Here is a 20,332-nt window from a genome sequence, read left to right as displayed (position 1 = left end):
GGGTTGTACTCAGTAGAAAGAATAAGCAACCAGGAAATCTATCACAGTATTCAAAAAATATCAGGAGCACTGATGATTTGGACATTGACCCACTTCAGACATCTTTACAAAATGAAATATGGTAAACTAGGAAAAGATATTCAAGAATCAGATTTATCAGGAATAAATTGGTTAAATATAAGGCTTTAACTTTGCAAGAATTCAAGACTGAGAAAACAAAAAAGCAGGATCAGTTTGGACAAAAAGAAAAAAGATGACAAACCATGATGATGATGATGATGCAATGATTGAAGAACTGGTGACAACCAAGAAAGAAGGTAACTGAAATTGGATTTTGATCCTAGTTGTTCAGGAAATCATTGTCAATAATAATAATAATATTAATAAACATCTAGATCTTTGAATTTTTCTTACTTTAATGAACACTAGATAAAGTTGGCCATCATTTACATCCAGCATCGTACCATAGGCTTTCCACACCCCATTTATTGTGGTTTTCTTCATTTCACACATACATCTGTATTGTAGTAATTAGAAAGGCAACAATGCCACACACCCAAAAATAGTGCATTAAAAATGAATGCTAAACTCGGGTGTCTGTTGGCTTTGCCGCACACTGTACCCTGAGGTATTTCATGTTCTTCGCTTAAGGCAGACAGTGCAAAAGAATGGATTCCATCCATTTTATAGTCAGTACAATCATTAACGAATTTTTCTTACACATCTTTATTTATTCTCTTACAATAGTGTCTCAAAACAATGTTCCTATAACCAAAATTACTGTTTTTGTCATATTCTATTGATGTCTTGTGGACTACAATTCTTGTCAGTAGCAGACTTGGTGAGTTGTAATGCTCTCCATTGTGCATGTGGTTTAACCTAGATGAGCCATACTACATAGCCATGGTATTTTAAGAGGCTTATGCCTCCAGCTCTTCGACCAAAGTTTAATAATTTTTCTGGCGTTTTGTCAGTATGAGGGGCTGGTGTTGTCGAAGAGTCGCCCTCCATTGCTGACGATAGTCTGTCAGCAGGTAGCTATGGAAGCCTCAACAATTTTGCATTTTATGAACTTAGGCCCTTTGTGACAGGAAATCATCCTTCACAGATCCAAGAAACTTTTCGTCCTGGTTTGGTGGGCAGAGAACTATTTTAATTTGAAATTTACAGAGGATTCTGCCTATTTGTATGGATGTTGCTATCATGTGGGAGGAAAGCTGCGAGTTTTAGTACCATACTATCATCTTTAGCCAATGACCTTTTTTTTTAAGTTGATAGCACCCTATTAATCTGCAAAATGTAAGATCTACTTTTACAAAAACGTGGATGTGCTGTAAACATTTGTCAATAGAGCACACAGAATTTCCAATTCAACCTGTTTGCCTAAGAAGCTCACGCACATCTGTTTTTACTGAATACACCTTCTAGTATCCAATTGTAAGGACCACTAAAAAGTGTTCATTAAAAATAGATTTGTGAGCTGCTTAGTCAAGTGTTTGAATTGGAAACTTTGTATGACCCTATTGACAAGTAATTTGAGAACACCCAAGGTTTTTGAAGGATGAAGACAATTTAGCAGTTCAGAGAATGTAGGTACAATTCAGTCAGGGTGTATCTAATACAGGTTGAATGACCCAGAGAGCCATGTTTCTTTCCTTGTCAGAACATCCCAGCATGGAAAGCAAACAACTTTTTTTCTGTTTCATTAGTGCAATAATATATTAAGAATAGGTGCTGTAAAAGCTCTATCAAATTATCTTTGTCTTCATAACACACTGTTAAATAATAAGAGACCTCCCAAAAAAGAGAGGGGGAAAAGTTGGCTCTTCCCTCATCTTCATTAAAAAATGAGAGAGAGAGAGAGAGAAAAGAGCTACTCCCTTCCCCCCTCCCCCTTCTCCCCTCCCCTCCCCCTCCTTTTTGCAAAGCACACAGTCTGCTATTGCTGAGCATTGTATATCCATCAATAATGTGGTGGAACGTGATAAAACAATAGTTTTGACATTGGCAGTTATTGCATTTAAATAAGAAACAAGTCTAGACTGTACTGTCTATAAAAGTATAAAACCAGATCACTTTTCTCTCCTGTAAGACTATACTTTTTTTCTGTGTACAGAATTGTATTATGCAAGAACCTGGTTGTATGCTGTTTTGCCGCAATTAAAATTTATGTTACATTTTCTGTCAGCTAAGAGTCGCTTCTCTACAGCACATTATTTTTTAGTCACTTTCTGACCTGAGCCCTCAATCTGAATTGTTATCATCCACAGTCAGAACCATTTTAGAATTGAAACTTCCTGGCAGATTAAAACTGTGTGCCCGACCGAGACTCGAACTCGGGACCTTTGCCTTTCGCGGGCAAGTGCTCTCCCAACTGAGCTACCGAAGCACGACTCACGACCGGTACTCACAGCTTTACTTCTGCCAGTACCTCGTCTCCTACCTTCCAAACTTTACAGAAGCTCTCCTGCGAACCATGCAGAACTAGCACTCCTGAAAGAAAGGATATTGCGGAGACATGGCTTAGCCACAGCCTGGGGGATGTTTCCAGAATGAGATTTTCACTCTGCAGACTCGAACTCGGGACCTTTGCCTTTCGCGGGCAAGCTGTGAGTACCGGTCGTGAGTCGTGCTTCGGTAGCTCAGTTGGTAGAGCACTTGCCCGCGAAAGGCAAAGGTCCCGAGTTCGAGTCTCGGTCGGGCACACAGTTTTAATCTGCCAGGAAGTTTCATATCAGCGCACACTCCGCTGCAGAGTGAAAATCTCATTCTGGCATTTTAGAATTATTTACTACAGTATGAGGTCTGTTCAAAAAATTCCGGAATACGCGTAATTTCACACCAATGGTGTGTTGGAGCGAAATGCAGTTGGCACCCCTGCACATGCCTGTGTTTAATATGTAACTGCTGAAAGTTTCATTGTTGTATGTCTGTTAGTTATTGTTCAGTGCCGTACCAAGTGGAATGCTGTCGCACAGTTTGCAAATTTTGATATGACAGAGTTAGAGGAGCAATGCATCTGCATTAAATTTTGGGGGAACTCAAGAAAACCTTTACAGAGACACATCAAATAGTGCAGGAAGCTTATGGTGGCGTGTGCTTAAGCTATATGCAGTGTTACGAATGACACGGTTTAAAAATAGCCAGACGGAAATTAAAGGTGACCCTTGTTCAGGACGCCCTTCGATGTCTACTGACAACTCTCATGTCACTAATTGAAGACTGACTGCCTGAGAGATTGCAGAGGACTAACATGTCAGTTGGGTCATGTCATGAAATCCTGACACAGCATCTTTGACTGCATCATGTTTCTCCCACAGCTCATGAGTCAAGACTATTACCTCGCAATCTATGAAGAGCTTTTATGGGTCAGGAAAGATTCTCAAAGACCAAAAAAGCTTGTCAAGTCAGGTCAAATGTCAAAGTGATGCTGGTAGTTTTTTTTTAATTCGAAGGATTAGTTCATCATGAAAATTCGTCCTGTAGGGACCAACAGTTAATCAATGGTGCTCTCAGGATGTGTTACGAAACCTGTGAGAAAATGTGAGAAGGAAATGGCCTGAAATGTGGCAATACAATTCATAGCTCTTGGTTCACATTGCTGCGCCCGCACATTCATCCCTGTTGGTGTGTGACTATTGCACAAAAAATGAAATCACAGTGCTGCCACATCCTCTGTACTCTCCAGATCTGGACCCTGCAGACTCTTTTAAAAGAAAAGTTGCAGACAGGGCTTTGCGCAATCTAGCAAGGGGCATGTCAAGACTGTGTACGGAAGTAGAAATGGCATTGGGAGCGGTGTATCATTTGTGGAGAAGAGTTTTTCGAAGGAGACCAGGCACAGTAAGTAAAAGGTAAGTGTAGAAAAATTTTGTGGACAAAGTTCCGGAATTTTTTTAACAGGCATTGTATAAGGCGTGTCATTAATGTACAGGATGAACCCGAACTCCACTGACAAACTTTCAGAGCTTGTTCAGAAATACCATATGATTAATTTGGTTTAAGATATTCACTCTCTCTGGATGCTTCTGACAGAGTAATAATGTAATTATGATTTATTCAGTTCGTTACTGCAGTTACACATGTTTTTGTGAAAATACAAACACAACAGTGAAAAAGCATGAAATATGCATTAACCAAAATGTACAACACGAAACACAGAGTAATCCACCTGCTCTCAAATGAAAGACTGTACTGTGATGGTGTTGCCATCATTGCAGTAACAGCTCAGCTAGTATCATTGCGCCACTATTCCATTGCATTCAGTGAACACATACACAATATCCACATTGAAATAAATGGTTGTAGCTGCATCATAAGTTGCATTAAGAGGTTTTTTTTGTGACTAGTTTTGGATGTCCATTTTCAAACCATCCATATTGTAACATTAATTGGCCCTGCAGTGATGAATGAAGTGGCACTTGGTGGACTCGACAGCTTTAAACAGGACAGACATTGAAATTCTCCAGTGTCTGCCCTATGTGGTCTATTTACTGTTGTTGAGCTGGCCATGGTACTGCTTTGATCATCACTCCAGGGGCAATTTCTGCATGTAGGTTTTGGCTGTATTGTCACATTTACAATAGGTTGGTTTGAAAATGGGCAGAGGTATCACCATCAAGAAATAAAAGATACTTTTCAATTAAAACTTATGACAGAGCTACAACCATTTATGTCAATTATAAAACAAATTGTGGACATACGTTTCACCTGCAGCATGCTGTAAGTTTGTAGAGAAGCATATTGGCCAGCTCTTCATCAGTAAACCTATCTACACAGTTGCATATTAGTGTTCACTGCTGGAAATACAAACCCAAGGCAGACCAAACAGTACTGAATGCAAGCTTGAAGGCAAAGAGTAAAGCAGGTATTGCTGTTGTCAACAGCAGTTATCACAAGCAAATGGAAACAATACACCTAGCGCATACTGTCAACATTTACACTGTTGTGCTCTATATTCATTGCGAAACATACACAAATATAATTGGGGCAAGAAACCAAATGAAATGCTGTAACTCTGTAACAAGCTGCTGGAAACTATGGGTCTCATTATACCAAAATACTCGGAAAGTATCCCGGAACAACCTCTGAAAGTTTGTTGGGGTTCTGGCTCATCCAGTATCTCAGTAAACATGTAGAACTAGTTCCCAAGTCACATTCTGGCTCATTTCCTGTTAAGTGTCAATATAAGGCAACCTTATGCTTGCTACTGGTCAGATGAGTAAACCAGCTGAATACCTTAATCAAAATGTTCTAATTTATTTATCGGTACATAAGGACCTTTCACAAAAATAACTACTGGTAAGACAGTGATGTGCCATTGGCAGCATTCTGTTCATTAGAATCTTTCAAGTAACCTGATTATTTTATATATTCCTGACATATTATTGATTGAACCAGCAACCAACGCAATTAGAAAAATTACTTTCTTAAGTCTGTAGTCATAATTTATTATTTTGTCCTCCCACCTCCATTTTTTTCTATACCATACTGGTAAATATAGTCTGGATGTTTAAATCAAAGGATGGCATGATGATAATGATTTTAATTATAGACTAAAGCAAGTAATTTTTTTCTGTTTAGATCACATTGTTGGTATTTTGTTTAGTGTCTGAATTGTTCTCATTTGAGTGCAAAGTGGTACAGTTTTGTGTTAGTTTCTTCATTGCCTCATTCACAGGAGCAATGATGCATCACAGTACTGCTTTGAAAGTAGGGAAGACTCTGTAGAACTATTGGAGCAAGTTTATTGAAATGATGCTGTGGGAGAAACAAAAGTGTTACAAATAGTTTTCCAAATTTAAAATTTCTGTCCAGTCATCCAGATTTAGGTTTCCCATGATTTCTCTGAATCGTTGAAGACAAATGCGTGGATGGTTCCTTCGAAAAGGACTGCTGATTTTTTCCAGAATCTGAGCTTGTTGTTTGTTGATGGGATGTAGAACCCTAAACTTCCTCTTCCTGATTCAGAAGTAGTTATCAGTTTAATTAACGATGATGCTTGACAAGAGGCTACTGTATACATTAAAAATGAGATATTTTTTGTGCAGGGTCAGTACAAGACCACATCTGCATAAACTTTGATGACTTTTGTGTGGGTTGTTGACCTTAAACTGGTATCTTCCGATGGTGTGGAGACAAGTCTTCTCCAGAGTGGTTCTTTCTCCATATGTGTTGTTCACATTGTGCCGTAGATTTTTTTTCTATCTTGGTTGCTGTTGACTGATTCTTCCCTTGACGGAAAGTGAAAATTGAACATTAGACAAACGTAAGTGGGAACACTTTTGAGTAAAATAAAAACAAAGTGAAGAAGACAGTATGAACATTTAGAAATGCTGACTGCATATAGCCTAATGGGTAGAACTGAGCAATGCTCAAGAATGAAGAATAATCATAGGAATGCCAGGGAAAAATGGGCACAAGAAAACACTTTTCTCCTTTTCTGTTCCATTAAGGAGTAACGAGTAAGTAGTCCTGTGTAAAAGTGATACATCATTGTATGCCTCATCTACCAACTCTGTCAATCATTTCTTCCAACTTTCCACTTCTGTCCTTCCCTCCACTTGTTGTAATCTTTTGACATTTTCTCCCTTTATCCTCCTCCATATTTATTTCTGCATCTGCAGTATTTGCTTTTAATATAATTTGTATTTTTATTGTAGACCTTTTTGTTTGCTACTTTCTGTGTTTCATAAAGAATGTTCTCCATTCTTTCTCTTGTGCTAGCAAAATTGATGACAGTGCTGACAGTGTTAATTCACGGTTTCCAATTGCTTTCACTTCCTTTCTAAACATCTTCTCCCTCCTCCATAATGTTGATTCTCCCTTATTTTGACTATTTGACTCTATCTTTTCTGTGCCATCTTCACAAAAAAAGGGGATCTTGGGTTACAGATGGTGTATTTAATTTTTGTTTACTTCTGTGAAGAGGGCCGTGTTGGTAATACTGTGACATGTCTGAAATGAACCCTAGAATGCATAACCAGCATCCACTGTATGCTACAGTTAATGATTCCCAAATTAATTAATGTGACACAGTTGACAGAAAAAGAATTAAAATTGATTGTGAGACAAACGTAACACCTTCTGTGGGTACACAGTTGAAGAGTGTTATATTGCCATCCACTTCAGCTTTCAGTGCAAAATATTTTTTTCACTTTTAGATAACGAAGTTGTGAAGAATATAAATAAAGTATAAATTAAACCAGAGCAATGCCCAGACAATGAAAGGCAGAAAACAGTTTTTATAACACATACATGACTGATGAGCATGATCATAAGAAAAACAATGAACTTAAAATGACGTTTGTGGGATGAACAGCTGCAGTGATTCAGTTTTAAGCATTTGATTCGTGCCACATCTGCCTGTTACAAAAAGATATTTTAGTACTGACAGTTTTTAAAGTATTGTTAATTTTTATGATGAAAGCAGGAACTATTAATATAAAATGTTGCCACTACACAGGCATCGTGGAGTGCACGAATAGCACAACTGGAGACACAGCTTGGTCGGTTATGCAGACAGGCTGCAGAGGAGGGTGCCGAGCGCCGCCGAGCTGAAGGGGAACGAGATGCTTTGCTTGAACGTATTCGTGCACTGGAAGTCTTACTGGAACAAGCACGTTCTACTGGTCGCCAACGTGATGAAACGTTGGCTGCGGTGCGCCAAGAACGTGATGAACTTGCAGCTGAGATACGTGAAATGCGTGCAGCACGCCAAGAGCTTGAGCAGAAACTCGCTGCACACACTGTGAGTCAAAATGGATTTACTTCATGTGAACCATTAAGAAAAGAGTAGTGCCTACTTAACTAAACTGTTGAAGATCTGAGAATGGGGATTTAATTCTAACCAAAACCCTTAACATTACTTCTCGTGCTTGAAGTGCATGTGCATTCCGGTTTTTATGGTAGGATTGCATCATATTTATTTTTCAACTTTCCTCTGTGGATAAATTTTGTGTAAGAGTGTTTCATTGTGTGACTTCACTTTGTTGGCTGTCTAAAATGCTCTGTTGTTGCTTTTGGCAAAACTTTCAGTAATGTGTTGCATGTGAATTCTTCTGTTCTGTACTTGATTTTTAACATGGTTTCATGTTAAGTGCTTAACTTATTGCTTTGATTCGAGTTTTTCCTTGTCTATCTAAATGGTTTTGATGCTATATCTTGCATCACATCTCGAGTATTTGTAAAAGATTCACACATAGTTGAATTGTTACTCTAAGCTTTCGTACTTCACTACCGTGAAAGTTGTTTTCAAACAATTTCCAGATCATTATTTTAAAGTAGCATTGCATTTTTCCTTACTGTGCTTAGCAGTATGTGCTTTTTGGTAAATCAAAAGAATTTGGTTGCTGTAACTTGTTAGAAACTGCTATTATTAAAATTACCCACACCACTTGTAAATGTTTGTGTGATGTGAAATTACTGACAAACAGCAGAATGTAGTGTGGTGCAAAATACCTCTGTCTTTTTCCCCCAAAGAAAGAACTGAAAAAGAAGGCCATTGCTATAATCCGTTTGCAATATTGTGCTGTTTGAGCTTTGTTTCTTTGTGTCTGCTTTATTGTGTTGTATTTTATATTAGTGAAGGGAGCTTAAATTTGTAGTGGTTTATTCCTGATTCTTCCTTTAGGCAACATTGGTTTCGTACAGCACCATTGTGTGATGGGTGAAAGTAATGTTTTGTGTTATCTTGTTGTTAGTGAAGTTGCATTTGTTATTTCAAATTGTCACAGTATTTATTTGCAGGACGACTTCATTAAGTGTTAATTTTATTACTGCTCACTTCAAAGTACTTCTTATCATTTGTGTTATTTGCACTCAGTTATGGAACCCACTTTTATGCTTAACTTTCTTGATTTTTTTTTCTGCTCTAATTCAGCTTAGGTCACATCCTCTGTTAAACATCAAATAGATGTTGGTGAAATGTGCAGTAACAAGCTCCACAGCTTAGTGTTATGTGTAGTTAGTTCATCATTCTCCTCCATGTATTTGATCGTGGTTACAGAATTATATTTAGTTACTCTTTGTAGTTCTGATATAGTGATTAAATTTTAATTATTCTTGTTTCAGAGTAAATATGCTAAAGACTTGATGGGATTGTCCTGAAGGCTAAATATGCCGTGATGTAGCTATTTTATTGAAAAAAAGGAAGAGTGTTTAAAACAATTAGTTAAAAGAATCAGAGGACCCGTAAAAAGCAAAATGTGAACCACATGGCCAACCTAATGAATGGATTTCTAAAGTTGTATTAGAATCCATTCCACTTGTGGTGGGTGTGATAAGAACTTACTGACTAAAGTATAAAAACTTGGACCAAATTTTACATGTGGAGAACAGGCAGTATAATAATCGTATAAATATGTGGTGTTGAAAGTGTTATTCTCAGTAGATGTCTTCCACTGTTCAAGGAATCTGTGTTAAAAGGGGAAGAAGTGTCAGTATTCACATGTAGTTAGAGGAGATGTCCCAAACATCCATTCTGTTGGAGGGTTTTGATCCTCTGGTGAGTTTTGGCTATTGGCAGTGATGCAAGAGCTGTTGGCCTATGTTTTGCATATATATTGACATTCCTGTCCTCCATGCTGCTCCTTGCTATGCTACTCCCCCCCCCCCCCCTCTTTCCCCTTCGCCTAAACTTGAGAACTAGTTTGTAAAATATTTTGTTTCTCACTCAGTTGTTTAATCCCAGAGTTGTAATTTTAGTAATCGAAGAATAATGGTTTAAATTAATTTGCGTGTTTAAAACAGATAGTGATTTAAAGTATACTGCAATCTCTCAATGATATTTACATTGACATTTCTGTAACTTCTTCTTCGTAGTCCTCAGACCTTTTAATCACATTACTACTGAATAGAGCTAGGTTGCTGGTGATAACCTATTATCAATTTTATGTATGGTGGTATTCTACATACCATATATGAAGACATGGTCGAAGCACCAGCTTAAGTATTCATATATAAATTATTGGGGCATAGTAAAGCTAACACTAAGACAGAGAATGTGACAATTTTGGGTTTTTAAAACCAATTTCTCTTTTGGTTGCTTCAAGGGAGAAAACAAAGAACAACATGGGAACATTTTGTGTAAAAAAGTTGAAAACTGATAGTAGCTGTAACATTCAGAACTTACGTTGTGAGAGGCACAGGGTTTGATATGGAACACAATTAAGGAAATGCTAAAGCACATGTGAAGTAATACATTTATGTGAAAGGAGACAAGTATTTCCGAAGTTGTAACTTTTTTCAACAGGAAAATGAAATTAATAATGGTAGAAAGAAATGAATCAAAATGAAAAAAAGGCAACAAAAATAGAGCGCACACATACTAACATTGTTTTGTTTCTAAAAGTGAAGCCATCTAAAACCGTGAAGTGGCTGAATGTCTTCCAGCTCCCTTGCCTGTCGGGTTATGAGTATTGATGCAGTAAGTGCAGTTTTCACTACTGATGCCATTCTTACTGTTAATACATGATTCTTCAGCAAATGAACTGTTTGCAGAAGCACCTGCATGACAGTGGAGCTGTTTAGAAGCACTGTAAAAATTACACTTGGACTACTCACCATCCAGTCACAACCAAGACAGATAGATCATAAAACTGACTTTGTTCTCAGTACTTTGTTGTAGAACATGCCTCATGGCGCAGCAGCGAAGCTTGTGAGAATGTTTCACAAATTTTATTTGAATGTCACACATTCCTAATTCATGTAGTTCTGTTGGCTTGCTTAATGCAAATCTATCACTGTTAACATATTGCTGTTTTCACCCCTGGTTTTTTGCACTCACCACTTTTGTTTCCTGCTCCACATATTTATTATTCCTTTTATTACTGCTCCTTTAATGCACTTCCTTTTTCCCCACTTTACCCCTCTAGTACTTGTGATGCCTTGCAGTTACTTTCTGTTTTCTGAACAAAACTGTGTAGAAATCAGTGTGATATACTATTATTACACCATTCTACTTGCTTCCCCCTCTCCACCAGAATCCTGTTGGTGAAGCCTTTTTGCAGATTGATTTAGTAAGCATGGAACTGTCTGTCCCTGCATGAACAGTCTAGGTTTTAGTTCTCCTATTATTGACATTTACTGCTTACAGTTTCTCATATTTTTGGTTCTCTTTAGTTTCAGCATCATAGTTTCCTCTCTCTCTCTCTCTCTCTCTCTCTCTCTCTCTCTCTCTCTCTCCCTCCCTCCCTCCCTCCTCCCCCTCCCCCTCCCCCGTCCCCCTCTACACACACACACACACACACACACACCCTTAAACAGTTTTACTTGGTCAAAACTATTAGCATCAGACTTTATTCTGTGGTACACCTCTACTGTTATCTTGGTGCACCAATATGTATTTATACAGTCTTTGTGCTGTGTCAGTCATCTTTTTGCAATTTTTCCTCCTTTTTCTCTTCATCTTAACATCCTGTTCTCTTTGATCACTTACTTTGTAACTGATGCCAGCTGTAGTATGAGGTGGTTGTTGTTTTTGTCCTTCATTATCATCCATTTACTCATCACATCTGTATAAGTCCCAGTTTGAGTCGGATTCTTTCCAAACATGAATGAATTTTTAGCAGTTTTCACTCTCTCTTCCTCTCATGAGTATTGCTCATTAGTTGGGTAGTCCTACTTCAGCCTCTCTCTTCTCTGTTCGTAGCTGCGCTGCTTATTAGTTCACAAAAATTCTGTCGGGGAAAAATTCTGTCATTGGAGTTAACAAATTTGCACTACTTCAGTGTTTATTATACATGATGTGTTAACAGACTCATTGTTCACATTTTTGAATACATTGTTGTAAAAGGAAGAGTAGATTATGATCTTGCAAATATCGCTCAGAAACCCTGATTCTTTTATCTGTGATTGACTTGCCATCCTTTTCTTTGTCTTCCTTCCATGGATATCTTTCGATTTTGTTTCTGAATCTACGTATGTATCTGTGACAGTTTTTGTTATGCTACTCAGGGTTGAGGTTGGGCCACTAATCTACATTAACAACATATTTTCAGTGTTAAATAAATTGAAAACTTTTGCTTACATATGACAGAATGTGCTATTATTTACACATAAGTAAGAGTCAAAATAAGTATCAAGTAAACACTTTACAAGAGTTATTTATTTCTCATTTCATTTTTTTCTTTAAAGTGTTTAATATTTTAATGAAAAACTCATTAAAATAATGATTATGTAATGCATGTCCAGTATTAGAAATTTACTTGTCATTTCTCAAGATGAAAAAAGGAGAAGGCAATAGGCTTTCACATTGTCATACATATTTTCTCATTTTTAAAACTACAAAAAGAAATTTTTTTTGAATGTTACAAGTTAGTTTAACAGGTTCTTTTGGCTAAAACTCATTTAATTTTTTTAAAAATTCTGTTCTCTAGTTCCTTTTTATTTTGTAGTAGTGAAACATCATAATTTTCTGTAGTTAGTAATGGTTTTGTTGTTTAAACATTTCTTTGGAAAAATTGTTTAGTTTTTGTACCACCACTGTATTTTAATTTTCAATAAAATGTTCATGGTGAAACAGTGGGTTATTATTTCTAACACCTTTTAATTGTGTTTAATCATGTGCAACATACTGTAGTTACTTTTGTATCCTTCACAACTAATTTAACACTGATTCACCTAAAGAACCAAAATTGTAATTGTGGCCACAAAATTTTCATATTTATTCTTGTCTCAAAGATAATAGGGAAAAAAATTGAGAATTGTGTGTATTTAAGGCACCTGAAGTGAATGACTGGTGTTTATGGTAACCATGTACTACTGTATAGTGTAGTGAAAGGTAAAATAGAGCATTTCTTTGAAACTTGTGCAGTTACTTTTTAGAAATTACAAGACAGCCATTTGCAATGACTACAACTACTGTTTGCTAGTTAGAAATTTTGAATTGTGTGTAGTATTGTATCACATGTAAAGAGGATATTGGTGGGTTCTCTCTCCTGAAATCGTGTTTATTTATGGTAGTTGATACAAAACTTTAAAATCACAATCATATTCAGTAAAAACTGAGAAATCATCAAATCCACAATAGTTTTTGCAAATAATTCATTGTGATTTCTACATTATATTCATCCCCCAAACTGTGTTTAGAATAATATTTTCTTTTTATGACATAACATCATTTGAAAGTCCTAGCCAACTTCTTTGATATTTCATTGCTTATTGTGTGTGTGTAGTTTTTTGTAAGCCTCCTGTGGTCATGGACAGCAATGCAGGTGAACTTTCTTTTTAAACTGTGGGTAATACACTGCTGCAATAATTGCAGTTGGTGTAAAAAGGTAGAAAAGTCCTCCAATCATCTCTTGACACTTTCTTGTTAAAAAAGTTACCAATTTGCTACAATGTATGAACTTTTGTACGTACACAAACCTAGTGTCTCTTGGGGAATTAGGTCTCAAAGCTCTGTGTGACTGCATAGATGCATGTCGCATAAAAAAAAGTCCATCTTCTAATGGAGAGCTTTCTTTGAGACAAGTCTAAAATGTTTTTGAATGGTTTTGAATGTTCAGTAGCATACGCTAAATATTTGAGGAGACTTTGTATTGATGTTAGCCATTGCGAGCCACCAAGTTCATTCTTGGTTCTCATTTTGTAGCACTACAAACATAATTCATTTACATTCCATTGTTTGACTGCTTACGTAGAATTTTTGCACATGTCAGTAGAGGAGGAGGAGGAGGGGTGGAGCACAGACAGGTGCAGACACGAATTGAGGCATGTTCAATAGTGTAATGGCCAAGGGCATCCACCTGTAAGTATTTTTACATTTGGTACGCAGCAAAGCAGTGCTCAAACGGAACATTTTTTTGAATACTGAAGTGCTTTACTAAGTATAGTGGTGTGCCCTGGACTTCCACCTACCTCTGAACTGACTTATACAGCCACTTAGAGGGGAACCTAACATTTCCACTTGCAATCCAAAACATAGTGCAACTTGACTTGGTATTTTTGTCATTGGTAATGGTGAAAGAAATGATAAGTAACAGAGAAAATTGGAGGACCAATGGGCATCAAACTCCAAACCTCCAGTTTTGTAGTCTGGAATTTAATCTACTGAGCCACTGCAGCACATTTCTATACAAAGTGTTAATAACATTTTTATCAAATAGAAACTGCAGTGAGCCAAGGAGACACACTAGTTATAGAGAACTGCAGAAGAAGTAAACAAAGAAAATACGGTAGCATTCTATGTTTTTTGTTATTTAACATATAAATAATTTATTTGTGGGTAAATTTGAATGATCTATTGATTCGAATAATTTTGCAGATAGAAATTTATTCGAATAATGCCCATCTCTCCTTACCATTACATATTGAGCTTCCTTCCTCTATGCTGTATTACAGTTGATATTATCAACTTACAACTCTCATTACAGTTGATATTATCAACTGTAATGAGAGTCCTATTAGTTCATTTGCATGATTTACTTGAGAGCCTACAGTGTAGCTGGATTGAAGTTTTTTGTTACTTATAAACAAAATAGACCATTTTAATCAGTTTTCATTTACAAAAATTTAGATTTCCATAGATAAATTAGTGACTTTCACTAACATTCAGTGTTTGATTATCACTTTACATTTCATTACACACAATCATACTCATTTGCAGTGTTGATGCTTGATAAATATCAGGTACACAGCATTGAGTTTTTCCATAGAAAACATTGGAAATTGGCAGCTACTAAGAAATTCTTATTATAAATGAATTACAGCACTTTCTGGGCCCATTAGTGCAGCCATGTCGTGATGAAGCTGTATAGAGTCAGTATTTTCCTAGATCCATGGCATGGCCACACACCTATTGCCCCCCCCCCCCCCCCCCCCCACACACACACACACACACACACACACACAGTGAATGCGCACTGTGTGATACCGAGTGGGGGAAACTTCTAGGCACATGCTTCTGCAAAGTGTCTGAAGTGAGCTATGTGCTTTTGCTACACTGAAGCAGTGTTATACAAGACATTACACAACACTTCCTGATATGTGAACCTTTATTTAAGAGTATAATAGAGGGAAACATTCCACGTGGGAAAAATATATCTAAAAACAAAGATGATGTGACTTACCAAACGAAAGTGCTGGCAGGTCGATAGACACACAAACAAACACAAACATACACTTACCTTAGGAGGGAAAAGGGACAGGTATACACTCGCGCACGCACACGCACACACACACACACACACACACACACACACACACACATATCTATCCGCACATATACAGACACAAGCAGACATTTTTCCCCCTAAGGTAAGTCTTTCCGCTCCCGGGATTGGAACGACTCCTTACCCTCTCCCTTAAAACCCACATCCTTTCGTCATTCCCTCTCCTTCCCTCTGTCCTGATGAAGCAACCTTTGGTTGTGAAAGCTTGAATTTTGTGTGTGTGTTTGCCTTTATTTAAGAGGTTAGATATAACTGTTAATCCTATATCAAGGGTACATTTAACTTATTTGTAAATGCAGCAGACATACTCTTCTTTCGTTAGCTGAAGACAAAATACATTTTTTATAATTTGTTGTTGCTAAGCTCCCAGACTGATCTCCATAAAGAGAATGTCTTGTGTGTTTTAATTTTGTGAGACCAGTGTAAGTCCTCAGCAGTGAAAGAGGAGGAACTGGGATGACTCCTTTTGATGATGGTACACCTGATTTTCTTCCTCATGTTCCACCAATGCGAGCTTGTGCTCTCTCTCTCTCTCTCTCTCTCTCTCTCTCTCTCTCTCTACGATCTTTGATGGAATGTTAAGCCATAATCTTCCATCTGTAGCCCTTTTTGGAAAGATGCCAAATTTAACCATTCAGGGTACTGAATTACACTCAACAGTTCTTTTTAAATCATAAAAACTTGCACATAATTGTTCTCACTTCAGATATGCAGTTGGTGGTAACCAAATACTGTACAAAATGTGACAATGGAAGCCCTTTCACCAGTTCTGATGGGAGTGTGTTTTTGAAGCTTTTAGCAACAGATTAGAGTCTATGCTGTAGTAATCTCTTTCTTGCAAATCTACATCTACATCTACTTGTACATATATACTCCACTAGTCACCAAGTGGTGTGTGGTGGAGGGCACTATTTGTGCCAAAGTCATATCTCCCCCCCCAACCCCTCCTTTCTGTTCCACTCGTGGATCACACGAGGGAAAAACAACTGTCTGAATGCCTCAGTATGGGCTCTAATTTCCCTTATTTTTGAATGGTGATCATTGTGTGATTTGAAAGTTGGTGGTAATAATATATGGTCTACATCCTCGGCTAAAATCGGATTTTGGAATTTAGTGAGCAGCCCCTTCCATTTAGCTTCTTGCCTATCTGCAAGTGTGTCTCACTTCAAACTTTCTATGAGATTTGTAATGCTCTCGCGATGGCTAAATGTACCAGTCATGAATCTTGCCATTCTTCTATGGAACTTCTCAATCTCTTGAATCAGACCCAGCTGTAAGGGTCCCATACAACCATACAGACGAACAGTACTCTAAGACTGGACAATCTAAAGTATTGTAAGCAATTTCCTTTGCTGAAGGTCTGCATCGCTTCAGGATTCTACCAATGAACTGTAATCTAGAGTTCACCTTATCCGTTACTTGTGTAATCTGACTGTTCCATTTGAGAGCACTTCGAATAGTCACATCCATATACTTGACAGATGTTACCACTTCCAAAGACTGGGAATTTATTTTGTACTTGTACATTAATGGGGATTTTTCGCTTTGTTGTACGCAGTAGGTTACACTTACTAATATTGCTATACTGCCAGTCATTATACCATGCATTTATTTTCTGCAAATCCTCATTGATTTGTTCACAACTTTCGTGTGATACTACTTTCCTGTATACTAGAGCATCTTGGCAAACAGTCTGATGCCGCTGTCAATACCATCAACCTGATCGTTTATGCAAATCGTAAAAATCAGCAGACCTATTACGCTGCCCTGGGGCACACGTGATGTTATGCTTGTTTCTGTTGAAGTCTCCCCATTCAATATGACATACCGGTCTTAGTCTGTCAGGGTGTATACGACCCGGGACAACCGGGAGATTCGGGAAAAAGTGGGAATTTTTTCATCTGGGAAAAGCCCGGGAATTGTTTAGAATTCCGGTAATTTTTCATTGTTGTAGTATTCAGTTAAATTTTTGTGATTTTGGCTGGTAAGAACCGATACTCAAACAAAGGATATTACCGTATCCCGCTACTGCAGTATAATTCTGCAGCAATAAAACATGAACGAGAGAGAAAAAGAAAACGGAAATGAAACTTAAGTTGCAAAGGAAATGCGCCATATACAACAACTAAACACAGTGCTCAGATGAGCATGTGCCAACAGCAAAGTGTGTCAGATGCTTTAGAAAGACTGTGCAATGGTTCTTAACAACAAATTGCCTCCGATGAGTGTGACGTGAAACTGTTTAAATTAGATTCGTTTGAGCAGTTACTGGTGGGCCCTTGGGCATGCGCAGTTGCTTCTGGTTACAGAAGTGTGGCTGGGTGCCACTACCTAGTATTGTCCCGGTTTGGAAATATCGTAGATCCGGGGCTGATGCACAGAGCAGTCTGAGTTGTGGTGGGGAGGTGCGTCGTCTCCACGTGACCTCTGTTTAGGTTCAGTGGTTCTTTTTGTTTCCTCCTTGTTTCTTGCTCTCACATTAAATGAAAACAAAATGGATTTTTGTGGCCGGGAGCTAGCAAATGAATTATAATACGTTTGGATAATTACGGAAGGCTAAAATATGTTATTAGTTTAAGATTTTATGTCCACCATTCTGACAGTCAAGCATTAATCGACTTGCAGAACAATGAAGTTATTTTTGTTGGTTTGCTAAAGAGATTTGGCTTTTATTAAATCTTATCTGCTGAGGCAGTCAATTTATTTGAAACAAAGTGTTTAATTTCACACTGTTGGCTAGTTTCCACTTTTCGCTGCATTTCACATGCAAGTATGACGACATGCAATAATAAACAACCAAACATGAGATAATACAGTACTGGTACTCCAAGAAAATTTTCATCCGAATCTGGACATACGAATGTGCACTTTAAGCCGAGTTATGCATTTTAGCACGGTTCACAAAATTCCGATGTTCTTTTTGAAGTATCCTCTGATGTCTTGTTTCTTTTATCTCATAATGTATGATCTTTTAATGTTTTACATGTAGGAACATTGGATTTCCTGCGTCATCGTAGCTACGCAAGTGCGGTGACGCCCGTTATCTGGCGCTCTCTGGCAACAGGTCGCCCAAAAATATTGCGATTCGTGGTTTGAAAAGCGTTACATTCAAAGTAAATTTTCGTTTACACAAGATGAATTTCTTAAATCACAAAGCATTTGACTCTCATTTAAAAATCAATTCTTTGAGGATGACCATTTAGAAGAATTTCGAGCCCAGAAGATCAGACATTTACATCGCTGTTAAAAAGTTACTGGTACATTTGTGTGATTCATCTTAAAGTGTAACATGCGCAAAAAAGATCAAAATTATATGTGGAAGCTTAGCTTCTCTTGCAGCTTATTAATTTTCTTATGTGAATGCTATGTATATTAATGTAAACCATTAACTTTCCTTACTTGTGTGTTCGTGCTACTTAAGAGTGATCTTGCTATTGACTGACTGCATCACGTGTCTCTTGCTGTCATCAGCTGGCGAGATCACGTGACACGAGCTATGACTGGCTTACAAAAGAGAATCACAATCTCGATTTCAATGCTTCAGAAAGTGACATGCTGTGTTTGCTGGAATTCAGATTTATACCTTCGTAATACGAAAATATGCAGCGTACGTGTTGCTGCACATCAAAGGTCTTTCAAAACTTGTTTTCCCCCCCTGAGTTTCGTTTTCTAAAGTGCCGTAAAATTCTACATTGGTATATAAAACCATAAACATTCAAAGGATTGACGAGTTTTACAGTGCTGAGGAAGAGCATACTTTCACTTAACACAGAAAAAGTGTATTTTAACCCGGGAGAAAGCGTATTTGTAACCGGGAAATCCGGGAATTTTTTTTCCTTGTCCACGTATACACCCTGTCTGTTAAAAACCTTCTATACAACTGCATATGTCGTTGGATAGGTCGTAAGTGCGCTCTTTTTGGAGCAAGTGACAGTGTGGAACTGAGTTCAACGCCTTTCGAAAGTTGAGGAATATGGCATCAACCTGGGAGCCAGTATCTAGAGCCTGTTGTATATCATGCAGAAAGAGGGCCAACTGTGTCTCGCATGACCACTGTTTTCTAAAACGGTGCTGGTTTTACTGCAGATGAGCTTCTCAGAGTCTATAAAGGTCATTATGTCTGAACACAAAATATGTTCCACGATTCTACAACAAATCAATGTCAGTGAAATTGGCCAGTAATAATGTGCATCCGATTTTCTATCCTTTTTATAGATTTTATGACTTGGGCCTCCTTACAGTCGCATGGAACTTTCCGCTGTTCTAGTGATCCCTGATAGATGATGGACAAGAATGGTGCTATATGTTATGGAGAAACCGTCTGGGTCAGATGCCTTCCTGGCGTCTAAGGGTCTTAACTGTTTTACAACCCCAGATACACTAAACACTATGTCAGTCATCCTTGCATTTGTTCGATAATTGAAAGGGGGAATGGTGCTGCAGTCTTCTACCATAAACGTGTTTTTGAAAGCTAGGTTTAGAATTTCAGCTTTCTGTTTACCATCATCCGTTACATTACCCGTACTGTCAGCAAGAGAAGGTATTGAATTATTTGTAGCGTTCATGGATTTTACATACGAACAGAATTTTTTGGGGTTACTTTTAGAGTCTGCAGATAAAATATTGCTTTCAAATGGAGTAGTAGGCAAGAACATATTTGTCGTCAAACTTCTAGAGAGATTTTGAACTAAAACTAATATGTACTTAACTGTGCATTTGTAGGTGGTTTGGGGCCTTCGATCTACTTCTGACAGCTTATCAGTCAGCTTAAAAATGTGGCATTGAAAAAAGGAAGCACTATTGCATTTCAAAAATATTTTCTACATTGTTACTTGACTTTGAATCCATAGTTAATTGGTAAGCAGGTAATAGCCAGTATTCATTTATTGAGTTTTCTAGAGTGTTTCATCACACATGTGGATGAGATTGTTCCAGTGGCTATTGCCCATCTCAGTTCTGGTTTGGAGGCAGGTGGAAGGCTTAAACCATAGGCACATATGAGTCTGCAAAAAGCTCAGTGGGATGTCTCAACCTCTATCAGGTGGAGAATTGTAGGGCACCATCAGTATGTCAGGTATGTGTTACACATACGTAGCAACTACTTGAGTAGCAGAATGTATGATATGTACAACTCGGTTATTGAGGTTAGAAAGTTCTGA

General features: G+C 37.7%; 1 protein-coding gene across 2 annotated transcripts in view; it reads left to right on the top strand.

The window, feature by feature from the left end:
• The window catches only part of LOC126183636 (golgin subfamily A member 1), a 143,254-nt gene that overhangs the window by 72,720 nt on the left and 50,202 nt on the right, over positions 1-20,332 (top strand). The window contains exon 6 of one of the 2 annotated variants that reach the window (XM_049925774.1): positions 7,466-7,750. The exons of the other annotated variant lie outside the window; for it this stretch is intronic. Within the exon in view, the coding sequence (XP_049781731.1) occupies positions 7,466-7,750 (285 nt within the window). The remainder of the gene's footprint in view (positions 1-7,465; positions 7,751-20,332) is intronic. 2 annotated transcript variants of the gene reach the window in all.

Source organism: Schistocerca cancellata, chromosome 1 (assembly GCF_023864275.1).
Source record: "Schistocerca cancellata isolate TAMUIC-IGC-003103 chromosome 1, iqSchCanc2.1, whole genome shotgun sequence".
Taxonomy (NCBI): domain Eukaryota; kingdom Metazoa; phylum Arthropoda; class Insecta; order Orthoptera; family Acrididae; genus Schistocerca; species Schistocerca cancellata.
This window is presented reverse-complemented; position numbering and strand designations above follow the sequence as displayed.